The following is a 25,967-nucleotide window of genomic DNA, read 5'->3' on the forward strand; positions in this document are numbered from 1 at the left end:
CAGGCCCAGACATGAAGACTCCCTGGCCAAGTGGGGGCAGGTCCAGTGTGTCTCCTTGTGGCACCATTGGCCGATGTGGTCCTGATGCTCGCACGCCTGGGCCACTACGGTCTCAGCCCAAGGGGAGGAGCCCCTCACCCTCCGGAAAAGGAGACTGGGCGGGGCCAGGATCAGAGCCACAGGCCCTGCGCTTGGTTACCTAGGCGACTAAAGGAACCTGCTGGGCACCAGTATGGGCCTCAGTGATTGGTTCCAGCAGCGAGGGGCGGAGGCGGGAGCTCTTTGGCCGACGAGGCTGCTGATTGGCTGCGGCGGAACGCCTTCCTGTCAGCTGTGATTGGTGTGTGGAGGCCGGTGGGGGCTAGGCTGAGCTGGAGGCGCTAAGGCGCGAAGGAACGGAAGGGCCGATGGAGTTGCCCCCTGCGCTCTGAGGTAACCGGCCCGGGCAGTGGAATCGGCTCCCGCCACTCTGTGGTTACGGGCCGGGGGGCGTGGCCAGCTGCCGGGGGGGTGGGGGATGGCATTCAAAATGGAGGCGGGGCGGGCGTTCGTTGTGGGAAACCGACTTCCCTTCGCTCGGGGGGAGCTACGGGAATTTCCCCTTCCCCCGGCCCGGGGAGAGCTCACGGCCATGGGCCGCTTGTGCGGGTTGGGGGGACTACGTGGCGTCCCAGCACTATCCCCCCCCCGGGGCGGTCGTACGGGGGAGACCCTTGGGTATATCTCCCCTCTGGTCAGGGAACTGGGGGAGACCCCTGTAAACTTCCCTTTGCGGGGGGGTGGGCGGACTGTGTAGGAGGGAATCGCTGCAATCTCGCCCCCCCCTTTGCCAATTTTTAGGGTGGGGGGAAGTGCGTGAAGTGAATAAGAAGATAAAAAAGCAAACAGAGGTGTTAATCCTCCTGCCCTCCGAGCGCTGCACCAGGGCTCGGTCCGTATGTCATGGACACACAACCTTTCACTAGGGCGTCAGTATCGATACACCACTTCTGACTGTCTGTCAATAGCCAAAACAAAAATATCAACACAGCCCGGGGCTGAATGAGCAGCGTCCTGCTAGGTTCGTTCCCCTTTCTCCATCCCTCCCCCTGCAGTCTTCGGCGGTGTGTTTGGCTGTGTAGAGCTGAAGCGCTCAGATAGGAACCTTGTTTTCTTGTATAAAGCAAGTTTAGCAAACTTTGGGCACAATAGAAATAATTGCTTTTACTTAAGAGGGACGGTGGGACTTTCTGAGTATATTTGAGGAAAAGCTTTCTAAACTTGGGACAGGGGACCGACCGTCCCTTTCTGGGGGGCAAGTTTAGGTGGTAATTTAAAGGTAATGGTCTTTTTTTTTTTTTTTTGGTAGGTAGATTCCTTCCTCTGTCTATGATGGTGTGGCATCATACCAGTTGTTATGATGGTCTTTTGATAGTGGTCCACTGAGGCCTTTCAGTTAGGGAATTAATCAGAGAAAGGGATGTTGCTAAATTTGGTCCCAAATTTTAACTTTGTAGAAAGAAGCTTTTTGTATAACCTAACACCTGTGGGAATTGTTTCCTCAACCTTAAAAAAAACAGAGTAAACAATTATTTTTAAACAAGCTACCCTATGTTTCCCCTCGGTGTTTGAAATCCAAACATTGCATCTTTTGAACATGAGAGTGAAACTGACTGTATACCATTTTCAGCTCCTACTTTTCATTGTCCAAAGTGAGAGATGTGCAAAAAGTTATCACTGTAAATAGTGACAAATAAATTATATTTTTCTCGTTTAATAATTACATTATTAGTAACATAGATAAGATTTTCTATCTTTATAGCAATTTATAAACATTAAAAGGGACACTATACATTTAAAAATAAAATGTTTTAAATAAACATCTTATCTGGAAACCATTCTTCTCAACCATATTACCACAGGAAGCACTATTTTGGGGTTCAAGCTAACTAGAGTGGGTTTGTAAAACTGAGGAACTGATTGTTTGTGATTATTAAAGATCCCAACGTGCTATTCACCGGAATTGGGGTGCTAATCTAATATCCTGGCCAAAGTCCAGTTTGAGTGATAATATTCCAAAAGATAATACATATAGTATGTTAGTAATTATTATATCACTTAAGTTACAGAAAAATCATCAGATGGTAATAACTTGCTGTCATTACTAAGATGGGCTAAATTTGAACTGGTGACCTATAGGTGTAAAGCACTATATTTTCACCATAGCCAATATCCTGAACCACCTAGTCCCCAAATTACTTTAACAGTTTATATTCAATTTTATCTGGTGCCTTATGTTGTTTGCAGATTTCTGATAGCTGCTGAGGTAGAATTGATTTGTCAACATTTTTCATTTGTATTGCAGACATACATTTGAAATAAATAAGGGAAAAGAACCCTGACAATGTCTTCGGTAGTGTCAGAATATACCATTGGTGGGGTGAAGATTATCTTTCCTTGCAAGGCTTACCCTTCACAGCTTGCTATGATGAATGCAGTAAGTAGACTTGTCATTAAAATCTATTGATTTAATAGTTTATGTAGTGTTATAATTTTGAACCTGTAGTAAATTAAAGTTGTAAAAGGGAATTTAGATATGAATTCAGAACCATCAATACCTCCAGTGTTTCCATTACAATACAAGCAACAACATGCTGTATTTGCATATATGTGGGGGAGACCTCAGTTATATTTTTGGAGTATTAAGGTGAATACATACTTTTAAACTTTTATACTAAATATCTTGTTAAATAGGTGTGCCCACAATGCATACCGATTTAACTAGAGATTAGGTATTAAAAGAGTTATCTGATGTTGCAAATTCAGAAAGGGAAGGCTTCAGCAAAATGCCTGCCATCTTTTAATCAAAAGATACCGTACCAACCCACTAAGTTTTCATTTTATTGAGGGAGTAGATGTTTTATCTTCCACATGTTATTAAATATAAAACTTTAATTATGACAAGGAAGTATTTAATGGCTTGCCATCATTCTTTGCTCCTGTGGCATTAAGGATAAACAGATTCTGACTTGGGCCTGATCTACACTAAAAAGTTAGTTTGTCCCAGCTACATCACTCAGCAGTATGAAAAACCTACATCCCTGAGCGATGTAGTTAAGAATTCATTTACGCAGCTATCGCCTCTCAGGGCGGTGGATTACTTACTCCAGTGGGAGAATCCCTTTCATTGGCACAGGTCGTGTCTACAGTGGAGCCACTACAATGGTGCAGCTGCAGCGTTTCAAGTGTAGACAAGCCCTTGATCAGGTGTTGCTGCTATATGGGGAGGTAGTTGACAATCCCATCTGAGTCACTACTGAACCTGTGTTCCAGTATAGTGAGGGATGTTGCAAATGTCTGTAGTTGAGAGAAAACCAAGATCTAATGACAACTTGTGGTCTTGTGAGATTTTTTTTTCCCAAAAGTATGAACTGAGGACCTTGTCAAATTCCATTTAGGAAACTACTTTCAGCTTTCCTTTAAAAAAAAAAAATCCTTGTGGTTTCAGCTGGAGATGTTCTTCACCTTCTTTCTTAGTTACTGTCTTGTTGCTGACACAGAAGATTTACTGCACTTTGCTGATGGGAGTGTGATATATATACACTGCTTCCCCTTGCAAAGAGACAACATGAAAATGTACTTGTTAATTCTTCTGAGCTGTTAACTTTTTATTTTTTCCTTACAGATTGTTAAGGGGTTAAATTCTAGGCAACATTGTTTGTTGGAGAGCCCCACAGGAAGTGGTAAAAGTTTGGCATTACTTTGTTCTGTATTGTCATGGCAGCAGTCTCTGCATGGTAAGTTATCTCAAAATGTCCATATGCCCAGTTTCAGTTAGCAAGGATTGTCTGCATTGATAAATATATTAGGTCTGTAGACAACCTCAGAAATCTAGTTTTAGGAATGGACCCAAATCTTGTCAGTTCTTATGCCAATGGTTGATGCCAGCTTTATGGAGAATCAAGATAGTAGACCTAATCAGCGTTATTTTCATATTAAAATGAATATGGCTTTGAATGTTACATTAAGGTGGAAATATGAATACACCTCTATCCTCATATAACGTGACCTCATATAAGGCAGGTTCACATACAAGGCGGTAAAGCTCTGACATGCTGCTCTGAGCAGCGTGTTAAGGGGGTGGGGCCGGGCCAGGCCAGGGCCAAGGGGTTCGATAAGGGTCAGAGGGTCTTGGGGGCGGTCAGGGGCTCCCTTCCCTGGGTCTGGGGAGCAGGAGCTGTGGAAGGCCACTTCTGGGGGCCCCGCAGTCCCAGAGTGGCCTGGGGGATTAGCAAAGGGCTGGGAGCAGCCCACTCTGCTTCTACGCCCCAGCTGTGTCACTCGGGGGGAAGGATCCCCCTGCACTCACCAGCAGCAGTGGAAGCGGAGCAGCTCAGCCTCTGCCCGCTCCACTCCGCCAGATCCCAGCCATGATCCTCTGCTTCCCACTGCAGGGGAATATGGGAGGTGTCCTTTCTCCAACCTCTCCGCACTCACCTGTGGCGGGAAGTGGAGCAACGTGGCACTAGTCCACTCCGCTTTCCTTGCCCTGGCCCCAGCCGTGTTGCTGGGGGGCAGCTGGGGAAAGGTCCTGCACTCACCTACTGGGCGGGGAGTTGAGCTGACTGGGACTGGGCTGCTCCGCTTCCCGCCGCCGGTGAGTGTGGGGAGGTTGGGGAAAGGACGCCCTTTGCATTCACCTGCCCGGCGGGAAGTGGAGCACCACGGCTGGGAGGTGGCAGAGTGGTGTGGGCTGGAGCCGTGTCACTGCGCTTCCCGCCGCAGGTGAGTGTGGAGGGGCATCCTTTCCCCACCTCCTCATACTGGTGAGTGCGGAGTGGAGAGGGTTGGGGCTGGGCTGCTCCGCTTGCTGCCGCTGAGTGCCTGTCGGGGGTGGGGTGGATAGGGGTCAGAGCAGTCAGGGGACAGTGGGGTTGGGTAGGGAGTAGGGTTCTGGGGGTGATTAGGGACGGGGGTCTTTGGAGGAGGTGGTCAGGGAACAAGCAACGGGGGGGCCAAAGCAAGTTTGATATAACACAGTCTCACCTATAATGCGGTGAGATTTTTTGTCTCCTGAGGACCGCGTTATATTGAGGTAGAGGTGTATCAGCATATTTAAAGAAAATGTTATTGCTTACCTGAAATTATGACATATTGAACTGGAAAATGTGTGTGTTCCAGCTCTGTATATTATTGTAATTGTTTTTTACTATTATTCTTTGTTGAGTTTTCATAGTATGCTTAGTCTGTACAATACCTAGAGGAAGACGGACTCCCTAGCCAAAAGGCTTATAATCTAAGTAAATTACACAATACAGACTGCGCCCATAAATTGCTAATGAACCAGATTAAAGTGCAAGCCCAAATTAGTACATAGTAATATTAATAAGTCTTCCTCTGTTTACTTTTTGAAAGAGGTTGTGCCACCTTCATTGGAGAAAACTGAGTTTACACGTGTTTTCTTTATGCAGTGGAGATAATGTCCTTATTTCTGGCTAAGACTCAAAACCTGCTAAATTAGGGAATTTTTCAGTTTTTCTTATGCTAGCGTCCAACCTTATATACTGTGGTTCAGTATGGCTGGTATATCCATTCAGAGGAACTGCGTTGGATCTTAACTATATGTGTGCATCTTTTCCCTTCCTGTATAATGCTTACTCTATTGATTAAGATTGTGGTTAGTATTAACTCAAAGGGCCTATTGTACTTTTTTTGTAGCTGAATGGATAGGGTTTCTGTAAATGACTTCCATATATCTGTTTTGTAAAGGTGTGCAACCCTTGTGGACCCAGTGACTACAAGCTATAGCTCTGACAAAATCTACTGTTATCTAATTATTCCTACAGTATGGAGAGAACCTACTTCTGCAATATGGCTCTGTAATTATGCTTTCATAACAGAAGATGAATGACCTTCTCCTGTCCTGTTTTTAGAGAAGTCACTGGATGAGTTCTCATGTGAAAAGGAATGCAAAAAACCAGAGACTTCATTGTCGTGTCACTGTAGATGCCATTCCCAGGCTGTGACTAATGACACTACTGCAGATGTGAACCAAGGTGCTTCTTGTTCTTTCACTAATTGTAAAGCAGCAACTTCCATAAAAAGTGAAACATCATCAACGGACAAAGGTAACTTTCTATTTTTTTGGGAGGGTGGACATCTCGTATGGCTATTCAATTTGTGGGGTCTCATTTCTCCTATGATTGCCAATGCCACACGAGTCAACAACTTATCAAGAGTGCTACTTTCATCATGCTTTCACCCTCCACCTTTTTTCTGGTCATTAATGGCTCCTGACTTCAAAGCCCCCTTCCTTCCAAGTGTCCAAATCAAAAATATGTCATAGGATAGTCCTGCAGATGAGCATGTTTATGGTCTCTTATGCTCAGCTGTGGTTGCAAGTGTTCTTCTGCATTGCTTCTTACTAGTTTGAAGTTCAGGAGCCTATAGTCAGCTCCCCATGAAGTCTCTAACACTGCACTACAGTCCAGTCTACCAGAAGAAACCTTGACTCAGAAATAAGTACCTTACAGTTTTTTTACTAGCTGTTAAATATTAAATTCTGGCATTTGGAATGCTGGGGAAGTAGATAATTGGTAGTTTGTGTACTGGGAACACCCTCATTTGAAGCCGCCTCTTCTTTTCCCTATGTGATTCACAGGACAACTAGTTATGGAAATTTCAGTGGAGGAGTACTATTGTGCTTTTGCAATGAAGTATTTTACCCATGGCTCTCGCTATTGAGTGTAATCCACTATGTCCACATGATCTTGCCAGTTTTTCTCAGCAGCAAGTACCAGGGTCGTTGTGTAAATAGATGCCACATTTTTTTCTTTTAGTCCTAGCCTTTGGGGTAAAAGTCAGCTTTAAATTGCACTTCTCCCTGAAAGTGTTTTGCCCATTGTTGTGAAAGGATACACCTAAGATAGCTTTGACTGAAGGGGTGGGGGGCAGGAATTTCTTATTATTTTCTCATTTTGTTTTCTTTATGCATTTGACAGCACTCTTACGTGATCAGTTGGCAGCGCTTTTTCTGTGTAGGCATTCTTCCTGTAATTACATGGGACTTCCACTTAACAACAGGGAGTAGAAGAGCATTGAGAAAATATGAAGATGTGATTTGTAAAACCATGAAAAATTGGCAGGTGACTAGGATATGTGTAGTACCTGAACATACTTTTTCTTAAAAAAAAAAAAAAAGACTAGATTTCAAGTTGGCAGTATCCCTTTTAATAACAATAACAAACAAACCTGACTGACACAGATGAGAGATTTATTGGAATGAAGTTGCCATCCCTGGCTTCTCATATAATTTCTGTGCCAAGTGCAATATGGACTAACAAAATCTTAGATTAAATCTGAGTAAAAACTTCCAAATTGTAATAACAGTAGGACAATTGAACAGACTGGCTAAGCGGGTTGTGGAAGCTCCTTTGCTGGAGGTTTCCAAAAGGAGGCTGGATAGCCATCAGTCTTGGATGGTTTAGACACAACAAATCCTGCATCTTGGCAGAGGGTTAGACTAGATGACCCTTGTGGTCCCTTTTACTGCAGTCTAATCTTTCTTTATGTCTAATTCTACACTGAAGTCACATTTCTCTGTTACTGATGGCAATCTGTGGCCATTTCAATGATTTTGCTGTTGCAGTTCTGCATTATGATTTTAGTCATAGGTGCCGCTGGAGCACCCATGAAAAAAAAAATAGTGGGTGCTCAGCACCCTCCAGCCATCCACTGATCAGCTGTTTGGTGGCAGGCAGGGGAGAAAGGGGGCGGAGAAGGGATTGAAAGGGGCAGGAAGAGGTGGCAAGAGGGTGGGGCCTTGGAGGAGACGGCGGAGGGGGGGTGGAGCACCCATTTGGAAAGAAGAAAGTTGGTGCCTGTGATTTTTAGTGGAAGGATGTGAGCTATGAACAGGATATAATCATTGCTGTTTGAAAGTAAAAATCTCTTGCGTTTAGCCACAATAGCAAGGACAATGATGAAAGATCAGTGGAAAGCTAAGAGATATGTTTACATATAAACAACTTTAAAGCTTTATCTGCCATGACAGACCCTCTAAATATTGTAAGGATTAAATAGCTGATCTTTCCTTGCCAATATAGCCAAAATCAATTTTAGAAGGGAAACTAATAGCTAGTGCAATGCTTGTTATGTTTCTTCTGTTAGGAGGCCTCTCTTAGTCCAACCATTTTTTCCATGTTGCATAGTAGTAAAATCCTAAAGTAATGGTTCTTCCTATGTAAATTTGCCTGCACTCTAATGAGGGAAGATGGAGTCCAGAAATGTCTACCAATATTAGAGTCCACGTTGAGTCTAAACTATTTTTTCTGAATAAGTTTCATGACTGGAAATATTATTTACATTTATTTAATACACTCCTGTTACAGTACATAATGCAAAAGTCACACTGTCTTCAAAATTATCGGCAAAGAAATGGGCATCTTTACATGGAGATGAAAATGATGACTTTCAAGTGGACAGGAAAAGGATACGTTTATTAGAAACTGAGCAGCAGGTGAGCAAAGTTTATTGGCAGTAAAATAATCCAGGCATAGCCGAACAAGGTTGTCAAATATCAATCAACATTTCAGTGCTAGAAGTAGATATGAGTTGGTCATGTCACAGCCATAAATTAGATTACTTTTTCTCTTCATTTTTACTATTACTTGTTACAAAGGAATCTATTGTTGTATTTGATTTTTCACAATCACTTGTCATGCAGATAAATTATTTGGTGTATGCTAGTAAATGGAGAATTTAAACACTCTGTCTCTATGAAGCCTACTCACCAACAGTTGCTCTTAAAACTGTTAAGTCAAAGGAAAAAAAAAGAATTCTTAGACATGAAAATGCCCTTCCACATATCTGCTAAAAATCTAATGTACATTATAATGCCTCTTGATATCCTTCCAAATTCTTATCACTAGCTTTTTACATGGGATGAAATTTCTCTAAAGTTTTTGTTACATTATCAATATTGGTATTACAAGTTCCTTAATTTTTTTTTATATTACTGAAGTGCACTCTAGTCGTCTTTGTATTCTGTTTTAATATTGTGTCAGAGAACTACTTAACTTTTTTGAAGAATAATTACCATGGGTTGGATTTTTTCCTTGCCATTCATATTATGGATGTTTTTATTGTATGTCTGTACAATAATTATACTAGTTTTATCAAAACATATAACAATTGGAAATAATCACTGATATCTATGTCATTAATTACGAAAGGAAAACTAAGTGTAGCTGTGGAGTATTCTGTTTATTTCATATACTATTCATTTTTCTGCTGGAAATTTCAGCAATAGAACCAGCTGCTGTATTTGTATATTGGTTTCAATTTTTTTGGCAATTTAGGATATTTGAAGCTCACTTCATACCCCACCATTCTCTTCGGCAATCACTTCTTCCTTTGCCATGGATATCTTTTTAGTCTTGTGTAATGTATCATAGAAACTTGTAATAATTTATAGTAACTTTCATTTGTAACACCACCTGCTCTTCTTGGCCCCCATCCTGCATTGGAATCTGCTAGTACAGGTATCTATGTCCAGACACCTGTTTAAATCAGTAGGATTTAGAATTATCATAGAATATTAGTGTTGGAAGGGACCTCAGGAGATCATCTAGTCCAACCCCGTGCTCAAAGCAGGGCCAATCCCCAAATGGCCCCCTCAGGGATTGAACTCACAACCCTGGCTTTAGCAGGCCAATGCTCAAACCACTGAGCTATCCCTCCTTGTGAGATTGTGGCCTAATTCTGCAAGAAATGTGTCCAGCTTCTATGATTAACAAGTACATCAACATAAACATCCATTTTCATCTTTCAAACTAGATGTACATTTTGCTTACTAAAGTCCTTGTGTGACTGAGGAGTCTGTAGTGGGGATGGTGGTGGTGGTACAGTGTTGTTTCATTAACTGTTTTGTCCAAGCAGGGCTCAATAAAATATCACTCCAAAATGATAGAAATTGTTCATATTCATTTATTGCTTTTATTTAGCAAAACAAAATGATTTTTTTTAAAAAAAGCGTTATTAAGCTGTATATTTGTCTTGATAACCAAGACGTACAAATGTTATAGTAACTTTTCTTAAATGATTAATTTTTGGTTCGCTTACATTAGAGATGTGGTTAAACTGATGGGTATTACCAATGCAGTGAGTTTCTGAAACAGGCACAGAATGAAAAAAAATTAAAATTATAACTGTAACGTTTGACCACTAGTTTAGCTCTGATTTAATGCCACACCTTTGTCTGTTGTTGTACATTTGAGTGTTGCATGTTTTCCTAACAGATAAGAAAACGTCATTGTTTTGCAAAGGGAGTGCAGTTTGTTGATGCTTTGGAAGTTTATCAACAGAGAAGAAATGGGGAACTGATTGTTCACTCAGAAAAAATTGCTTCTTTCTCTCCAAAAACAGTAAGTAGCATGGGTCTTGCAGGCCATTTATTAGTTCAAGAAACAAGGACAAATTTTGTTGTTATAAAGAAATTGTGCATGAAAGGCCAATTTACAAGATGATTTTCAGAAAGCATCCTGCTGCATCAGGATCTAGTGTCTTGAAGTTATTTTTCTGACTCAACCCATGATACAGTCTAGAAAGGACTGGAGGGAAAGTCTTCTGGTAAACGCCTGGATCTCTGGAATGCCATTTCCTCTCACTGTTAGTCTGAGTACTTCTTGGAATCCTTTTGGGCAAGGTTGAAGGCTTTCTTGTCTCCCTTTTTGTTTGTGTGCTGGAGGTAGGATGTTGCTGTCTTGTCTTGCTTTTATCTGAAAAAGTAGCCCACTTAAAAACATAAGAAATTGCCATATTGCATCAGACTAATGGTCCATCTTGCCCAGTATCCTGTCTTCCAACGGTGTCTGGTGCGAGATGCTTCAGAGGGAGTGAACAGAACAGCGCAATTTATTGAGCGATCCATCCCCTGTTGTCCAGTCCCAGCTTCTAACAATCAAAGCTTTAGGGATATCCAGAGAATGGGGTTGAGCCCCTGACCACCTTGGCTAATAGCCATTGATGGATCTATGTTCCATTAACATATCTAAATCTTTTTTGAACCCTGTTATACTTTTGGCCTTAACAATATCCCCTGACAACGAGTTCCATAGGTTGACTGTGCATTTTGTGAAGAAGTACTTCCTTATGTTTGTTTTAAACCTGCAGCTTATTAATTTCATTGGATGGCCCCTGGTTCATGTGTTGAGTGAAGGTGTAAATAATGCTTCCTTATTCACTTTCTCCACACCATTCATGACTTTATAGACCTCTATCATATACCCCCTCAGTTGTCTCTTTTCCAGGAAGGACAATCCCAGTCTCTCTTTAATCTCTCCTCATATGGAAGTTGTTCCATACCCCTAACAATTTTTGTTGCTCTTTTCCGTACCTTTTCCAATTCTTTCTCTTATGGCATTATGAAATTTTCTGTCCTATTATCTATCCCTTTCCTAATGGTTCCTAACATTCAGTTAGCTTTTTTGATTGTTGCTGCACATTGAACAGATGTTTTCAAAGAAATATCAATGATGTCTCCAATATCTCTCTTTTTGGGTGGTAACAGCAAATTTAGACCACATAAGTTTGTATAGTTGAGATTGTTTTCCAAAGTCCATTGCTTTGCATTTGTCAACACTGAATTTAGTCTCCCATTTTGTTGCCCTGTCACCCAGTTTTGAGAGATCCCTTTGTAACTCTTCACAGTCTGCTTTGGACTTAACTATCTTGAGTAATTTTGTATCATCTGCAAACTTTGCCAACATGCAGGTTACCCCTTTTTACAGATCATTTGTGAATATGTTGAACAGCACTGTCCCAGCACAGATCCTTGGTGAAATTTTGAAAACTGGCTGTTTATTCCTACCCTTTGTTTCAAATATCTTAACCAATTACTGATCCATGAGAGAACCTTCATCTTATTCACTCCTTGCTTTGCTTAAGAGCCTTTGGTGAGGGACCTTGTCAAAAGCTTTCTGAAAGTTCAGTTACACTGTATCACCTTTGTCCATGTTTGTTGACAACCTGAAAGAATTCTAGTGGATTGGTGCCGCATGATTTCCCCAACAAATCATGTTCATCTGTTTGTCTGATAATTGTTCTGTGTCTGATGAAACTTGTTTTGTAAAGGGGCACAAGATGCCTAAACATTTAAAACGGATTACTGTTTTCCAACATTGTTACAAATTGTCACTTTTCCTAGCAGAACTTCCAAGAAAATGCAAAAAGCGGCAAAGAGTCCTGTGGCACCTTTTAGACTAACAGACGTATTGGAGCAGGAGCTTTCGTGGGTGAACACCGACTTCGTCATGCATGCGAGCTTCTGCTCCAATATGTCTGTTAGTCGATAAGGTGCCACAGGACTCTTGGTCACTTTTTACAGATCCAGACTAATATGGATACCCCTCTGATACAAGAAAATGCAAGTTTCTTAAAGGAAACAGACTCAGAAATATGCAGTGGTATTTGCAGAGTTCCCCACTGGAAATTTGTTGCAATTTTTGGTGTTTGAGTTTTCTTCACTTTATTAGGAGGGAAGTGGTGGAGGGCAGGGAAGTAATAACAACATTGTTCAAGCTAAACCAAAATAAAAAGAATCTGAGACATTCCTTAAGTCAGTCCTACAGGGCTGATGCAGGAAAGTTGGATCACCTCAATGATATGTGAGGCTACTTAACGGCATTCACATGAATTTTTATTGAAGGGCTATGCCAAAGTGATCGTTTCCAGTACTGAAAGATAGGATGAGAGTGAAGAGCTGCATGGGTTTGGCAGACAAACACGAAAGGAGAGGAGAATCTTTCCCATTTTCAAAACTGCCAAGTATAGTCTCTCCTTCCCATTTGTTTTTTGGATTTTTAAGTAATTCCCAGATAATATGAATCTCTAGGTAATCCAGCACTAGAATAAAATATAGTCATTTGCTTTGCATAGTGTATTAAAATCTGATAGACAAATCAGTCAGTCTTTGGGAACACCCCTGAGATGACCAACTGGAGCCTCTTTTCCCTTTCTGATACACTCTCTGACCCTTTGTATACATCTTTATGAACAATGACTTTAAAAATTATTTTTTATTTTAACTGTACACTTCTGGGTCCAGTTTGTACCTGCCTTTTTGAACTACAAAACAAGCCAAAAATTGTAATCCTAATTTAAAATACTGGTAGTAAATTATTTTCTTTTTTTGCAAAAGAGAGCCAGTACTCCTTGTTCATTTTAATGGGCAGTACATTTTATTGTTGTTTTGGAAAGCTTCAGAGGTTTTCAAGTGGCATTTTTAATGCCTCATGCTACTGAAATCAGTTGGTATTGTGAAATCTGAAGGCCAGCAGAGTGTGCTGTTGGTTTTCAAATAAAAATCTTTTCTTGCTTTATTGACCTTCGCCTTTGAAGGCAGCAGTGTTGTGGATTGTTTAAAATATTGAAAGATGGTTTACAAGTTCTAGAGTTTTTTATAATTTTTAGTGACAGTAACTAAGAATTTGTAGTGTTCAAGGAGCATTTGCAACTCATTTTTAAGATAATTTACTACTTACTTTAAAATAATTAAAAAAAACACTGAATAAGAGAATTATCTGTTATCTTCCTTCACATCAGAAGGAAATCTATATTACTTTTGGGTTAACATTTGAGTAGTGCATTATAATATGCCATCTATAGGCCTCATCTTGCAAATACTTACAGAAATAATGCTTACTACCTGAATAATCTTGTTGATGTCCGGAAGGCTACTCAAGCAATAATAATGAAGCCCAGAAACTTTGGGCCCATGTTTATGGCTACGCTTTCCAGATTTGGTAACAATTTGCGTAGTCTCACTTTTGGATGTCGATGAGGGCTGATACATTATGCCTCTAGTCTTTTGTGGTGGTGCAAAAGCTAGTACTGGATACAAATTTGGCACCTCCTAAAGTCAGGAAAAGTAAGATCATCTAAAACAAGACAGATGATGTGTTTGGGATTAACAGTGAAGGGGGGGTGATTCACGGGTGCAAAGCTTGAAGACCTATTTGGACACATCTTATGTAATATAAAAAAGAAACCATAAAGACTTCATTAAATGTGTTTTGGCATGGTAAATATGAAAAACTTTCTCTCAGTGTACTTTTCTGGGAATGTCATTGGCACTGGGAGCAAATACTGCAATTTTTGTGTTCTATTCCTGAAAGAACAAAGATGCACCCTATGAAGTTGGTCTTATTAAGTCTTTTGAAATTCTTAAGTTTGCAAGACACAGGGGTCTCAGATTTTAAAGTCTCTGTTTAACTTCCTCCTAAATAATTTTTGGTTTTAAAGTAATTCATAATCCAATTCACAGTTGCCACCTTGGAGTTTGATTATTTTAGTTCAGGATTCTGGAAAGTGTGAAAAAATGATGAACTAAGTTAGATAATGAATGGGTGCACAATAGCAGCATTATTAACTAAGTAGTTATTAAATGTCAAGCTTTAAAAGTAAAATTAATATGGAAAATGAGACATCCATATCAGGTGATGGGTTTTTTGGGGGACACAAAAGGGTGAAATGCTGTGTAGTGGAAGGATTCAAAAAATTTGAGAATTATGTAATTGTGTTGTAACACATCATACTCCTGGATAGATGTATCAACTTTCCTCCACATTTCTTATGGTTCTTCTAGATATCAAAAGTGAAAAAAAACAAATTCTGAAGCTGCTTAGAAGTCAGTATTTGGGCTCAAAGTTTGAGGCTATATATATATTTTGAAATCTAAGGTGCAGCTCTGTGCTACTTCAGAAATAGTGTTTTATGGTTGTTTAAAACAGATGAAATTTGAGTTTGCCACTATATCTGACTAGTATCGGAGGGGTAGCTATGTTAGTCTGGATCTGTAAAAAGCGACAGAGTCCTATGGCACCTTATAGACTTGTAGATGGCGACACCATCATCTGGACCCATGGGAAGGAGACTCTGGAAGAATTCCACCATGATTTCAACAGCTTCCACCCCACCATCAACCTCAGCCTGGACCAATCTAGGGAGGTCCACTTCCTAGACACTATGGTACAATAAGTGACGGTCACATTACACCACCCTATACCGAAAACCCACCGATCGCTATGCCTACCTTCATGTCTCCAGCTTCCATCCCGGACACACACACGATCCATCATCTACAGCATTTGCTTCAACCCCTCAGACAGAGACCAACACCTACAAGATCTTCACCAAGCATTCTCAAAACTACGATACCCGCATGAGGAAATAAGGAAACAAATCAGCAGAGCCAGATGTGTACCCAGAAGCCTCCTGCTGCAAGACAGCCCCCAGAAAAAAACTAATTGAACTCCACTGACCATCACCTACAGTCCTCAGCTAAAACCTTTCCAACGCATCATCAGTGATCTACAACCCATCCTGGACAACAGTCCCTCGCTTTCACAGGCCTTGGGAGGCAGGCCAGTCCTCGCCCACAGACAACCCGCCAACCTTAAGCATATTCTCACCAGCAACCACACACCGCACCATAGTAACTCCAACTCAGGAACCAATCCATGCAACAAACCTCGATGCCAACTCTGCCCACATATTTACACCAGCGACACCATCACAGGACCTAACCAGATCAGCTACATCATCACCAGTTCATTCACCTGCACGTCCACCAATGTAATATACGCTATCATGTGCCAGCAATGCCCCTCTGCTATGTACATTGGCCAAACTGGTCAGTCCCTACGGAAAAGGATAAATGGACACAAGTCAGATATTAGGAATGGCAATATACAAAAACCTGTAGGAGAGCACTTCAACCTCCCTGGACACACAATAGCAGATTGAAAGGTAACCATCCTGCAGCGAAAAAGACTTCAGGACCAGACTTCAAAGAGAAACTGCTGAGCTTCAGTTCATTTGCAAATTTGACACCATCAGCTCAGGATTGAACACAGACTGTGAATGCCTAGCCAACTACAAAAGCAGTTTCTCCTCCCTTAGTGTTCACACCTCAACTGCTGGAAGAGGGCCTCATCCTCGCTGATTGAACTAACCTTCTTATCTCTAGACTGATGCTTGCCTGCATATTTATACCTGCCTCTGGAAATTTCCACTATATGCGTCTGACGAAGTGGGTATTCACCCACAAAAGCTTATGCGCCAATACATCTATATCTGACTAGACTTCCAATATATTTTATCTTTCAATTTAACAGATATCTATTTTCCTTGTGCTTTTGTGGGAAGGGCTGTTGGGGATGTTTGCAGAATTGAGGCTATGTGGAAAAATTTCTCTTCCTCATTTATATGATTGTGCTAAAAATAATGGTATAAGTAGTAATCAGCTATGAATGAGAGGTTGCAATCTATTTTTAGAGAGATTTGCATTAATGGATAGTAGTAGTGATAGATACTATAATGAATAGGAAGAGAGTGGTCTCTTCAAAAATATTGACATAAAAAACAATAGAATGTTTGCTGGCAAGAAAAGGAAGTGTAAACTATTCCTTGATAAACATTATTTAGGTATTTATTTAGAGAATAAATAATATTACACAGTGCCTTACAATAGGTAGAATGTACCACAGAAATGATGATACCTCTGCTCCAAGAGCTAAAAATATCAAGGCATGTGCAAGTGAAGTACATAGCAAACAAATTGACAGATGGTCATTATAGCATCATCTGAAATGGCGACTGATGTTGGTAAAGAATTATCTGCAATCAAATATTATAATAAAAATACGTGGAAACTGAGACATTTCTTCCATAAGTATCAGTGTATACAGATCCACATTGCTTGGGAAGATGCTGCTGATTGTTCCACCAAGTAGCAACCCACACATACTTACCCTTTTATTTCCTTACATTCAGGCAATGAGGCATACCGTTCAAATCCCCGGGCCACTGTAAGGCAAAAAACACAGTTGAGAGCCTCTAATCATATAAGAGTGAGATTATCAAGCAATAAACCCCTTTTGCCATTAGGATCTTTCAAGTTGTACATGTGTGTACATTAATGTGAAGTCTGCAGAAATTTAATTAGCTCCTTTTTGAACAGCCAGTTAAGATGCTCCTTGAATCGCAGATGTTTTGCAGTACAGAATTCTGTGAAAACTGCTTAGTGTAATTGATTGGGTGGTTAATGAAATGGTGAAAATGTTTCAGAACAGGCTAGGAAAGGTGCGTGTGTGTGTTGTTTTTTAATTGAAAGATGACTTGCCTAATGAGAATCTGAATCTCAAATCTGTTTGGCGGACAACACCATGTGGCTTATTCCATAACATAAATATATTTTGAATTAACCTGTATTTGGAAGGCTGCTAATCACACATAATTCAGAATCCTGGATATTTTAGTAGACTAGAATATCTGACCTGTGGCTGAAAAATGGTTATGTATGTGTATTCTTGTTACAGTACAGTCCTCCAGGTAACTAACTGAGCAGAACCAGAAGAATGTAGAAATGTAGTAGAGTAAACAGACAGAATAGTGAGATCACCCTCTCCTCCCCCGCCACTTGGCATTACAGGGGAATTAAGGTGGGAAGCCAGATTTCCTTTCAGCCTCAGCTCAGGCATATCTAGGATTTTTAAGTACAGGTAACCAATAGGTTTGGTGGACAGTAGTAAGGATATTTGTACACTGCAGTTAAACACCATGGCTGGTCCGGATCAGCTAACTCAGGCTCGCCACGCCAAGGGGCTGTTTAATTGCGGTGTAGAGGTTCAGGTCCGGGCCTGCAGCTGAGCCCAAATGTCTACGCTGCAGTTAAACCGTCCTTAGCCCAAGCCCCACGACCCTGAGTTAGCAGACACAGGCCAGCTGTGGGTTTTTATTTGCAGTGTAAACATACCCTAAATGTCACTTGGCTGTATCAGACTTTTCATTATATTAGGCTATACTAGACAACATTTTCCTGGCATTGTTCATAACGAAAAATACCATGGTAACTTTTAAAGCTCTTTGAGTCTAATATTTTCCTTTCTTTTCTCATTCTGAAAATAGTGGGGTGGGGAGATGAGGCAGTCTTCTGTCTGAGCATTGAGGATCCCTGTTTATTTTCCCCTCTGTTTATACTCATTGACTGCAGGGCTGGCCTTAAGCACAATAAAATCTCAGGGATGTGCAGCCCAATTTCCTCCACCTCTTACGCTTTCTGGTAACAAGGCCAGATGGGAAATCAACTCACTGCCCAGTGCCTTCTTCCATCAGAGAAACTAGAGGGGAAATTTCAGTCCTATGTTTCTCTGTCTCTACCCCCTTGGGAGTTGGGGGCCTACTCTTGCTGCAAATTTTTAGGCCAGCTCTACTGACCATAATAACGATACATATTAGTGTTTTTCTGTAGCTCTGGGATAGGAAGACACTTCTTATGATGGTGGGTGAATGTATTCCCGTTTTCAGATGAATAAACTGAGGTTAAAGGGGAGAGCACATGATTTATCAAAGACTGCAAGGACGATGTGGCAATCAGCAATAGAACTCAGTCTTCCTTATTCCCAGTCCTCTGCTTTAATAAATAGCTGTGCAGTCTCCCAAAGCCCTACATCAAGTCACTATTATTCTAGCTATGGCTGACACTTAGAAGCCTCCCAATATCACAGTCAATGAAGTGACTATTGAGCAATGCGAGATACTCACTGTTCTTAGGAACTGAATGTATAGTTTCAGAAGACTTTAGTATCTGCTAGCACAAGACTCTGTCCTGCAGAAATTGGAATTGGTCTTGATTCTCCTGAAGAGGAATGCAGAGCACTATAAACTGGCCAGTTTTACCTAATAAATAATTTCCCTTTTAATATGGATTTTTTTCAATGTTAAAATGGGAAGAGATTCCTGGAAGTTCAATACATGGCTTTGATCACAATCTTCAAAAACCCAAACATTTTGGCTTTTGGAGGATTAGTTACTCGGAAAGAGTTTCCATTTGCATAGCTCTGAATGGTGGGGGTGGGGCAAACCAATCTAGCAGAGGAGTTGTAAAATATATACTTTCTCTATTATTAAAGAGAAAATTAAGGTAATTTCCTAAATATAATAGTTTCCCTTGATCCCACTGAAAAGGTCTTGAGAAAAATCACTAGAGTATCCTCCAGTTACATTCCTATTTTGTTGAAGTACACTTCAGTCAGCAATGAATCTAAAACATGCTTTGCTGCCCAGAAATAGAGACAAAAGTGAGAGGTGCTATAATGGTCTAGATCAGGGATCGGCAACCTTTCAGAAGTGGTGTGCCAAGTCTTCATTATTCACTCTAATACAAGGTTTCGTGTGCCAGTAATACATTTTAACGTTTAGAAGGTCTCTTTCCTCTAAGTCTATAATATACAACTAAACTATTGCTGTATGTAGAGTAAATAAGGTTTTTAAAGTGTTTAAGAAGCTTCATTTAAAATTAAATTAAAATGCAGAGCCCCCCCGGACCGGTGGCCGGGACCTGGGCAGTGTGAGTGCCACTGAAAATCAGCTCGTGTGCCGCCTTTGGCATGTGTGCTGTAGGTTGCCTACCCCTGGTCTAGATAGATTCTTCATTCTTATGGTTTTCAACCATGTCTTGAAACTCCTCTGTAGAGCAAGCATTTCATGTATTTGCTGTTTTTTATCTACATTGTGGGTTTTATTGTAATCTCATCAGTAATCATGATACATTATGCGCTTTACTTTGTATTCTGATGAGAACATGTCCTAGAAATAGAACTATGCCATGTAGCGCTTTATAATACTTTTGCATATTTGTGGAATTGTGTGATCTCTCAAAGCAACATTAGAACAGTTTTTGAATTACAGCTGAAGAGGGAGCAGAATGATTTTTTTTTTAAAGGACATTGGTTTCTTTTTAAAAGTGGAAGAGGATGAAATTATTTACTAGCTATGACCTTTTTTTTTTTTTTTTTAAGTAGGGGGGATATTTTAAGGGGGAATTTGTTTGATAGCAATAGGCAGTTCTGGAATAGTAAGGCCTCATCTACATTTAAATTTTTTTCTGCTTTAACTTTGCCAGCATAGTTAAATAGACAAAATCCCCCGATATGCACACAGGTCAGTATAAGTGCATGTGCAGGTATAGCTTATTTCATTTTACCAAAGTGGATAAGCTATACCAGCACAGAGCTGCTATACTAGTAGCATCTGCATTAGGGCTTTTATTGGATAACTGTTGGTTGAAAAAAAAAACAAAAACAAAGCAACACCAAAACTATTGATGTAGTCATGCCTATAAAACTTGTTAAATGTAGACAAGGCTTAAGATTTTAATTTCACTTCTGGGTGAATCTGGTACAGTTTTAGACCCTGATCCTGTAACTGTCACTGCATAGGTGCATGGGTCTCCCAGGATGAAGCTAGCTTCAGGAGAAAGACTTAAGTTCAACATAAGAATCTCAGTCATATTTTAATTTTTGGTGATGGGGAAGTTTTCTCTTCGTTAATAAAGAAATTTAATACAACTCTAAAACAGTTGTAAACTTAAGCATCTGTGCTATTAATTTAGAATCTTAAAATATGTCATGTCTTACATGAAGAAAGGTATAGATGAAAAGAACAGATATTTATTATTTATTTTTATTGTTGCACTTAAAGATCCCAACCAGGATTGAGGCTTTATTGTAATAGGACTGTACAAACACATAGTAAGAGAAGTCGTACAATCTAAATATTCAAGCCAGTGAAGGCTTTAAAATCTAAATATACAAGAAAAGATGTAGGATTAAACAGACAAGCAGAGTGATGAGGATGATGGTTGGCAAACATCCTGTTAGTTCCATGATTTCTTTGAAATACCCTCTTTCTCCTCTCTCTCTTTCCTCTTACGGAACTCTGTTGCAGCTGTGTAGGGATGCCTCTCATCAACTAGCCAGAAGGATTTTTATTTGTCTCAAAACCTAAGGTTATTTTAGCATTGGGTAAGTGCTAATGCTGGACTGAAAATTAATTTATATATTTGTGATGGTGTTAATGCAAGAATACATACCATATACTTATTCACCACTCACTTCCTTAAACAGATTTTCAACTGTCATTTTTGGTGGGACATCCACAAAACAAGATATGTATGTGCTGCCTTTGATAGGTATGGAGGAGCAGTTAACTAATAACACTCTTCCTTAAGCATTGCTGATGTGGATTATATCAGTGCAAAATAAGTTAATATAAGAGCTGTATTAATTTCAATACCTTTTTGTCAATGCTCAAAAATAGGGGGCTTATTCATGCAAGTAGTTCTCCTTGATGGTGACTATGTGTGTGCCTTGATTGGAGGCTAAACACTGATGTTTTCCAAATGACAAAGAGTTTTCTACGTTTTTAATAGCTTAGTAAAAACAATGGAAAGTTTTAAAATTATTTAATTTATATATGTTTTAAAATTTGGATAGTGTCTTTTTAGAATAAGTGTTTCTCTCAGAGTTATTTTTCTTAACCAGTGGATAATGACACTTTTTAGATTTAATCTCAGTGTTTTATCCTGCATGATCATTCCTGCATGCAAGGAAATTTTTGAAGTTAATGAGCTGTAATTTTCTTGCCAAATAATCCCTTTTGTGACCTAACAGAGAGAAAATAGATTGTCTGTTGCTTAGAATTTTTTAAGTAGGTACTTGTATTTCCATTCCAAGAGTTGTTTGAAAGCAAGATATGCTTTCTCTGGTCTTGTTTGTTGATGCAGTGTATTGTTAAGACAGGAGAATGTTACAAGTCTGACAAGGCTTAACTGCTGTTATAATAGTGTAAGTGGGGAGATGGAAGAATTAACCGAAAGGAGATGGCATAATGGAAAACATTCTGTAGGAAGGCAACTTGGTTCAATAGATAAGTCACAAACATGGGAATCAGGAAACATGAGTTTTATTCTCAGCTTTTGCTGCATGCCTTTGGGTAAGTTGCTTTAAGGAAGACCTTTCCAGGTCCATAAGAGGGAGGTATTCTTAGTTCAATAGCAATGCCTGATTTTGTTTTCTTTTTTTTAATCTTTATAACAATTAGTGAGTTGTAATGCTAGTGAGGGTGCTGGACTGACTTCACTGGACATGAGGTGTTTATCAACAGAGTGACTGTAGCAAGGGTGCTGGCCAGTCCCAGCTCAGCACCAATGCACCTCTGCTTTAATGTGTAAGCCACTTTGGGGCTGAAAATAGAGTTTTGCCCATACACTTCCTAGTAACTTTGTCACAGCTGTGGGTTTAAAAGGCTTGGCTGGCTAGTCACTTTCTTTTTCATTACAAGAAAACAAAACATAACATGATATATCAGATTGCTTAATACTCACTGCTGTGGTGGTGCTGGCCAACTGAAACATACTGTGAGGAGAAAAAGGCAGCTGTTAACTCTAAATGCAAGCCAGAAATGCGTCTGCTTTGGATAGGCAAGCTTGATACACTCTTAATAATAACTACTGTTGAAAGTATATTAAAACTTTTGTATTAAGCAGCTTGTGACAATCTTTTTTCCCTAAAAGAAAACAAAATTAATGATAACCTGTGGTTCTGCATGATGTTATGACACAAAGGACAAGGAGAGGGCAAAACACAGGAGGGAAAACTATCAGTACAGAATCTGAACTGCCCTCCTCTCAGTCTACAGCTATTTAGTCTAAAATAGGCCTGTACATTTTTATTTGGGCTGTCGGTTAACTGCAGTTAACTCACATGATTAACTAAAAAAAATTAACTGCAATTAAAAAAATTAATGGCGATTAATCGCACTGTTGAACAATAGAATACCAACTGAAATTTATTATAATTTCTTGGATGTTTTCCTGCATTTTCAAATATATTGATTTCTATTTCAACACCAATACACAGTGTATGGTGCTCACTTTATATTATTATTTTTTATTACAAATATTTGCACTCTAAAAATAACATAAATAGTATTTTTCAATTCACTGCGTACAAGTACTGTGCAGTGCAATCTCTTTATTGTGAAAGTGTAACTTACAAACATAGATTTTTTTTTTGTTACATAACTGCACTCAAAAACAAAATATTTAAAACTTCAGAGCCTACAAGTCCACTCAGTCCTACTTTTTGTTCAGCCAATTGCTAAGACAAAACAATTTTGTTTACATTTACAGGAGATACTGCTGACTGCTTCTTATTTACAAAATCACGTGAAGAGAGAACAGGCTTTTGCATGGTGTTGCAAGGTATTTACTTGCCAGATGTGCTAAACATTCATATGTCCCTTCATGCTTGGGCCACCATTCCAGAGGACATGCTTCCATGCTGATGGTGCTGCTTAAAAAAATAATGCGTTAATTAAATTTGTGACTGAACTCCTTAGGGGAGAATTGTCTGTCTCCTGTTCTGTTTTACCCACATTCTGCATGTATTTCATGCTATAGCAGTCTCGGATGATGATCCAGCACATACTCTTTTTAAAAATACTTTCACAGCAGATTTGACAAAATCCATAGAAGGTACCAATATGAGATTTCTAAGGCTAGATACAGCACTCATCCCAAGGTTTAAGAATCTGAAGTGCCTTCCAAAATCTGAGAGGGACGAGGTGTGGAAAATGCTTTCAGATGTCTTAAAAGAGCAACACTGCAATGTGGAAACTACAGAACCTGAACCACCAAAAAGAAAATCAACCTTCTGCTGGTGGCATCTGACTCAGATGATGAAAATGAACATGCATTGATCTGCTCTGCTTTAGATCATTATCAAGCAGGACCTGTCATCAGCATGGATGCATGTCCCCTGGAATGGTGGTTGAAGCATCAAGGGACATATGAATCTTTAGTGCATTAGGCATGTAAATATCTTGCAATGCCAGCTACAACAGTGCTCTGTGAATGCTTGTTCTCACTTTTAGGTGACACAGTAAACAAGAAGTGGACAGCATTATCTCCTGCAAATTGTAACCAACTTGTTTGTCTGAGTGATGGCTGAAGTAGGACTGAGTGGACTTGTAAGTTCTAAAGTTTTACATTGTTTTATTTTGAATGCAGTTATGTTTTGTACATAATTCTACATTTGTAAGTTCAAACATTCATTCTAAAGAGATTCCATTACAGAACTTTCATTAAGTGAATTGAAATATACCATTTCTTTTGTTTTTTTTTACAGTGCAAATATTTGTAATAAAAAATAAATGTAAAGTGAGCACTGTACACTTTGTATTCTGTGTTGTAATTGAAATTATAATATAAATGTAGAAAACATCCAAAATATTTAAATAACTGGTTATTCTATGTATGATTAATTTTTTTCATCGCATGATTAATCCATGATTGATTTTTTTTTAATCGCTTGACAGCCCTAATTTTTATAAGCCCTGTTGGACTTAACAAGGTAAAACACATGCTCTTGTGATACTAGTAGTGATTTGATTAAATGAACTAATTTACACTAGTTTTAATAGTTAAGTCACTTTTGAGGAAAATATATTACACTTTTATTGTTTTGTTTCTCTCATTTAATTCCAAATTCTTACTTACACACACACACACACCCCACACACACACACACACACCACACACACACACACACACACACATATACATACACACACACACACATTTATTAATTACTTTACACTCTTTTTAAGCTTGACATTTTATTTGTCAATAACTCTGATTGTGTGATCTTTATTTTCATTTTATTTCAGGAAATAGATACAACAGTGTGCTATGGTGCTGCCCTAATAGTCATGATTCATTAAACCATTCAGGTTTTATACTATTTTACTGTGTTAGCTTTTGAGCACCATTTATTGCCTATACTCAATATGACGAGAACTAGTGAGAAGCGGCCTTCCAGTTCTGTATCAAGGGAACGTCTGTAGACATAATCAAGGCTGGGCCCTTCCTGTCCAAAGCCAATTGACTGTGTTTAGCATATTTGAGCCTGAGAACCCATGTTTTTTCTTGAACTGGGGATTCTTACAAAACCGTTCAGTTCTAGTATACATCTAGATGAGGAAATTATACCCTTGTTGTACTCTCTTGATTAATTATTCAGAAGCTTTGACTTTGAGAAACTGGGGCAGCTGTGTTAAGGAATCCCCATTTACCATTAGGTAAAAAAGTAAACAGATAAATGGAGAGTAGTGTAACAAACACTTGGGGTATCAAAAAACACACGGTGAAAAGAATCTGTCTTAATGTGCTAGCCCACTGCAGTTTAACATATTGCTTACAACCTTCACAATAGAGTTTGAGTGACTTCAGTTACACATTCCAGGAGACTGGCAGTCTGTTACAATCAGAGTCCAGACTCTACAGCAGGCTAATTTACAGCAATAGGATGAAGGAAAGTTGTGGATTTTGTATTACACACTCTCACCTGACACCGTATCTGATCCCTTACCCGCTGATTGACGTCTTGAATGAGCTCTTTGAAGCAAGTTCCAGCTTAATTAAAACATTTGCTTGGTTAGCAGTGATCTGTGAAAGCCTGTGATAAATATTGACTCGGGTTCACCTGCTGGTTACTGTGAGTGGATAAACAGCTGCTTTGTGCAGTTTAATCAAGAGACTGTAGCAGCAGAATTTACTCCTTTTAAAAGAGTTTTTAAAAAGAATAGCTGAAAAACTCTAGTAATGTCACTTCTGATATCTTACTAAGGTGTGCTTGTGTGAGATTTCACACAACAGGTATTCACACTGCATCATTCAGATGGCTTTGTACCCAATGAAATATAGAAGAAGATATCAAGAAGTCCTCTTATCTCCTGTGCTTCAAAGATCATAGCCTCAGTGTTTGTTTAACCTATTTTACACTAACTCTCTCAGTGCATTTGACTCTTCTTTTATTATTCATAGAATCACAGAAATGCAAGGTTGGAAGGGACGTTAAGAGGTCATCAAATCCAGCCTCCTGCACTGAGGCAGGACCAAATAAACCTCGACTATCCCTGACAGGTGTTTATCCACCCTGTTCTTAAAAACCTCCATTGATTAGGATTCCACAACCTCCCTTGGAAGCCTCTTTCAGAAATTAACTACACTTAATAGGAAGAGAGCTTTTCCTATATCTAACTAACTCTCCCTTGCTGCAGATTAAGCCCATTATTTCCTGTCCTGT

The 25,967-nt window shown here is 39.5% G+C and overlaps 1 protein-coding gene across 1 annotated transcript in view; it reads left to right on the forward strand.

The window, feature by feature from the left end:
* Positions 1-342: 342 nt before the first annotated feature.
* Positions 343-25,967, forward strand: part of BRIP1 (BRCA1 interacting protein C-terminal helicase 1) — a 112,567-nt gene continuing 86,942 nt past the window's right edge. Inside the window, 6 exon segments of the mRNA XM_030536627.1 lie at positions 343-432; positions 2,345-2,476; positions 3,665-3,776; positions 5,913-6,107; positions 8,370-8,497; positions 10,278-10,403. Coding sequence (XP_030392487.1) covers positions 2,384-2,476; positions 3,665-3,776; positions 5,913-6,107; positions 8,370-8,497; positions 10,278-10,403 — 654 coding nt within the window. The 5' untranslated portion in view covers positions 343-432; positions 2,345-2,383.

This window comes from Gopherus evgoodei, chromosome 17 (assembly GCF_007399415.2).
Source record: "Gopherus evgoodei ecotype Sinaloan lineage chromosome 17, rGopEvg1_v1.p, whole genome shotgun sequence".
NCBI classification, from domain to species: domain Eukaryota; kingdom Metazoa; phylum Chordata; order Testudines; family Testudinidae; genus Gopherus; species Gopherus evgoodei.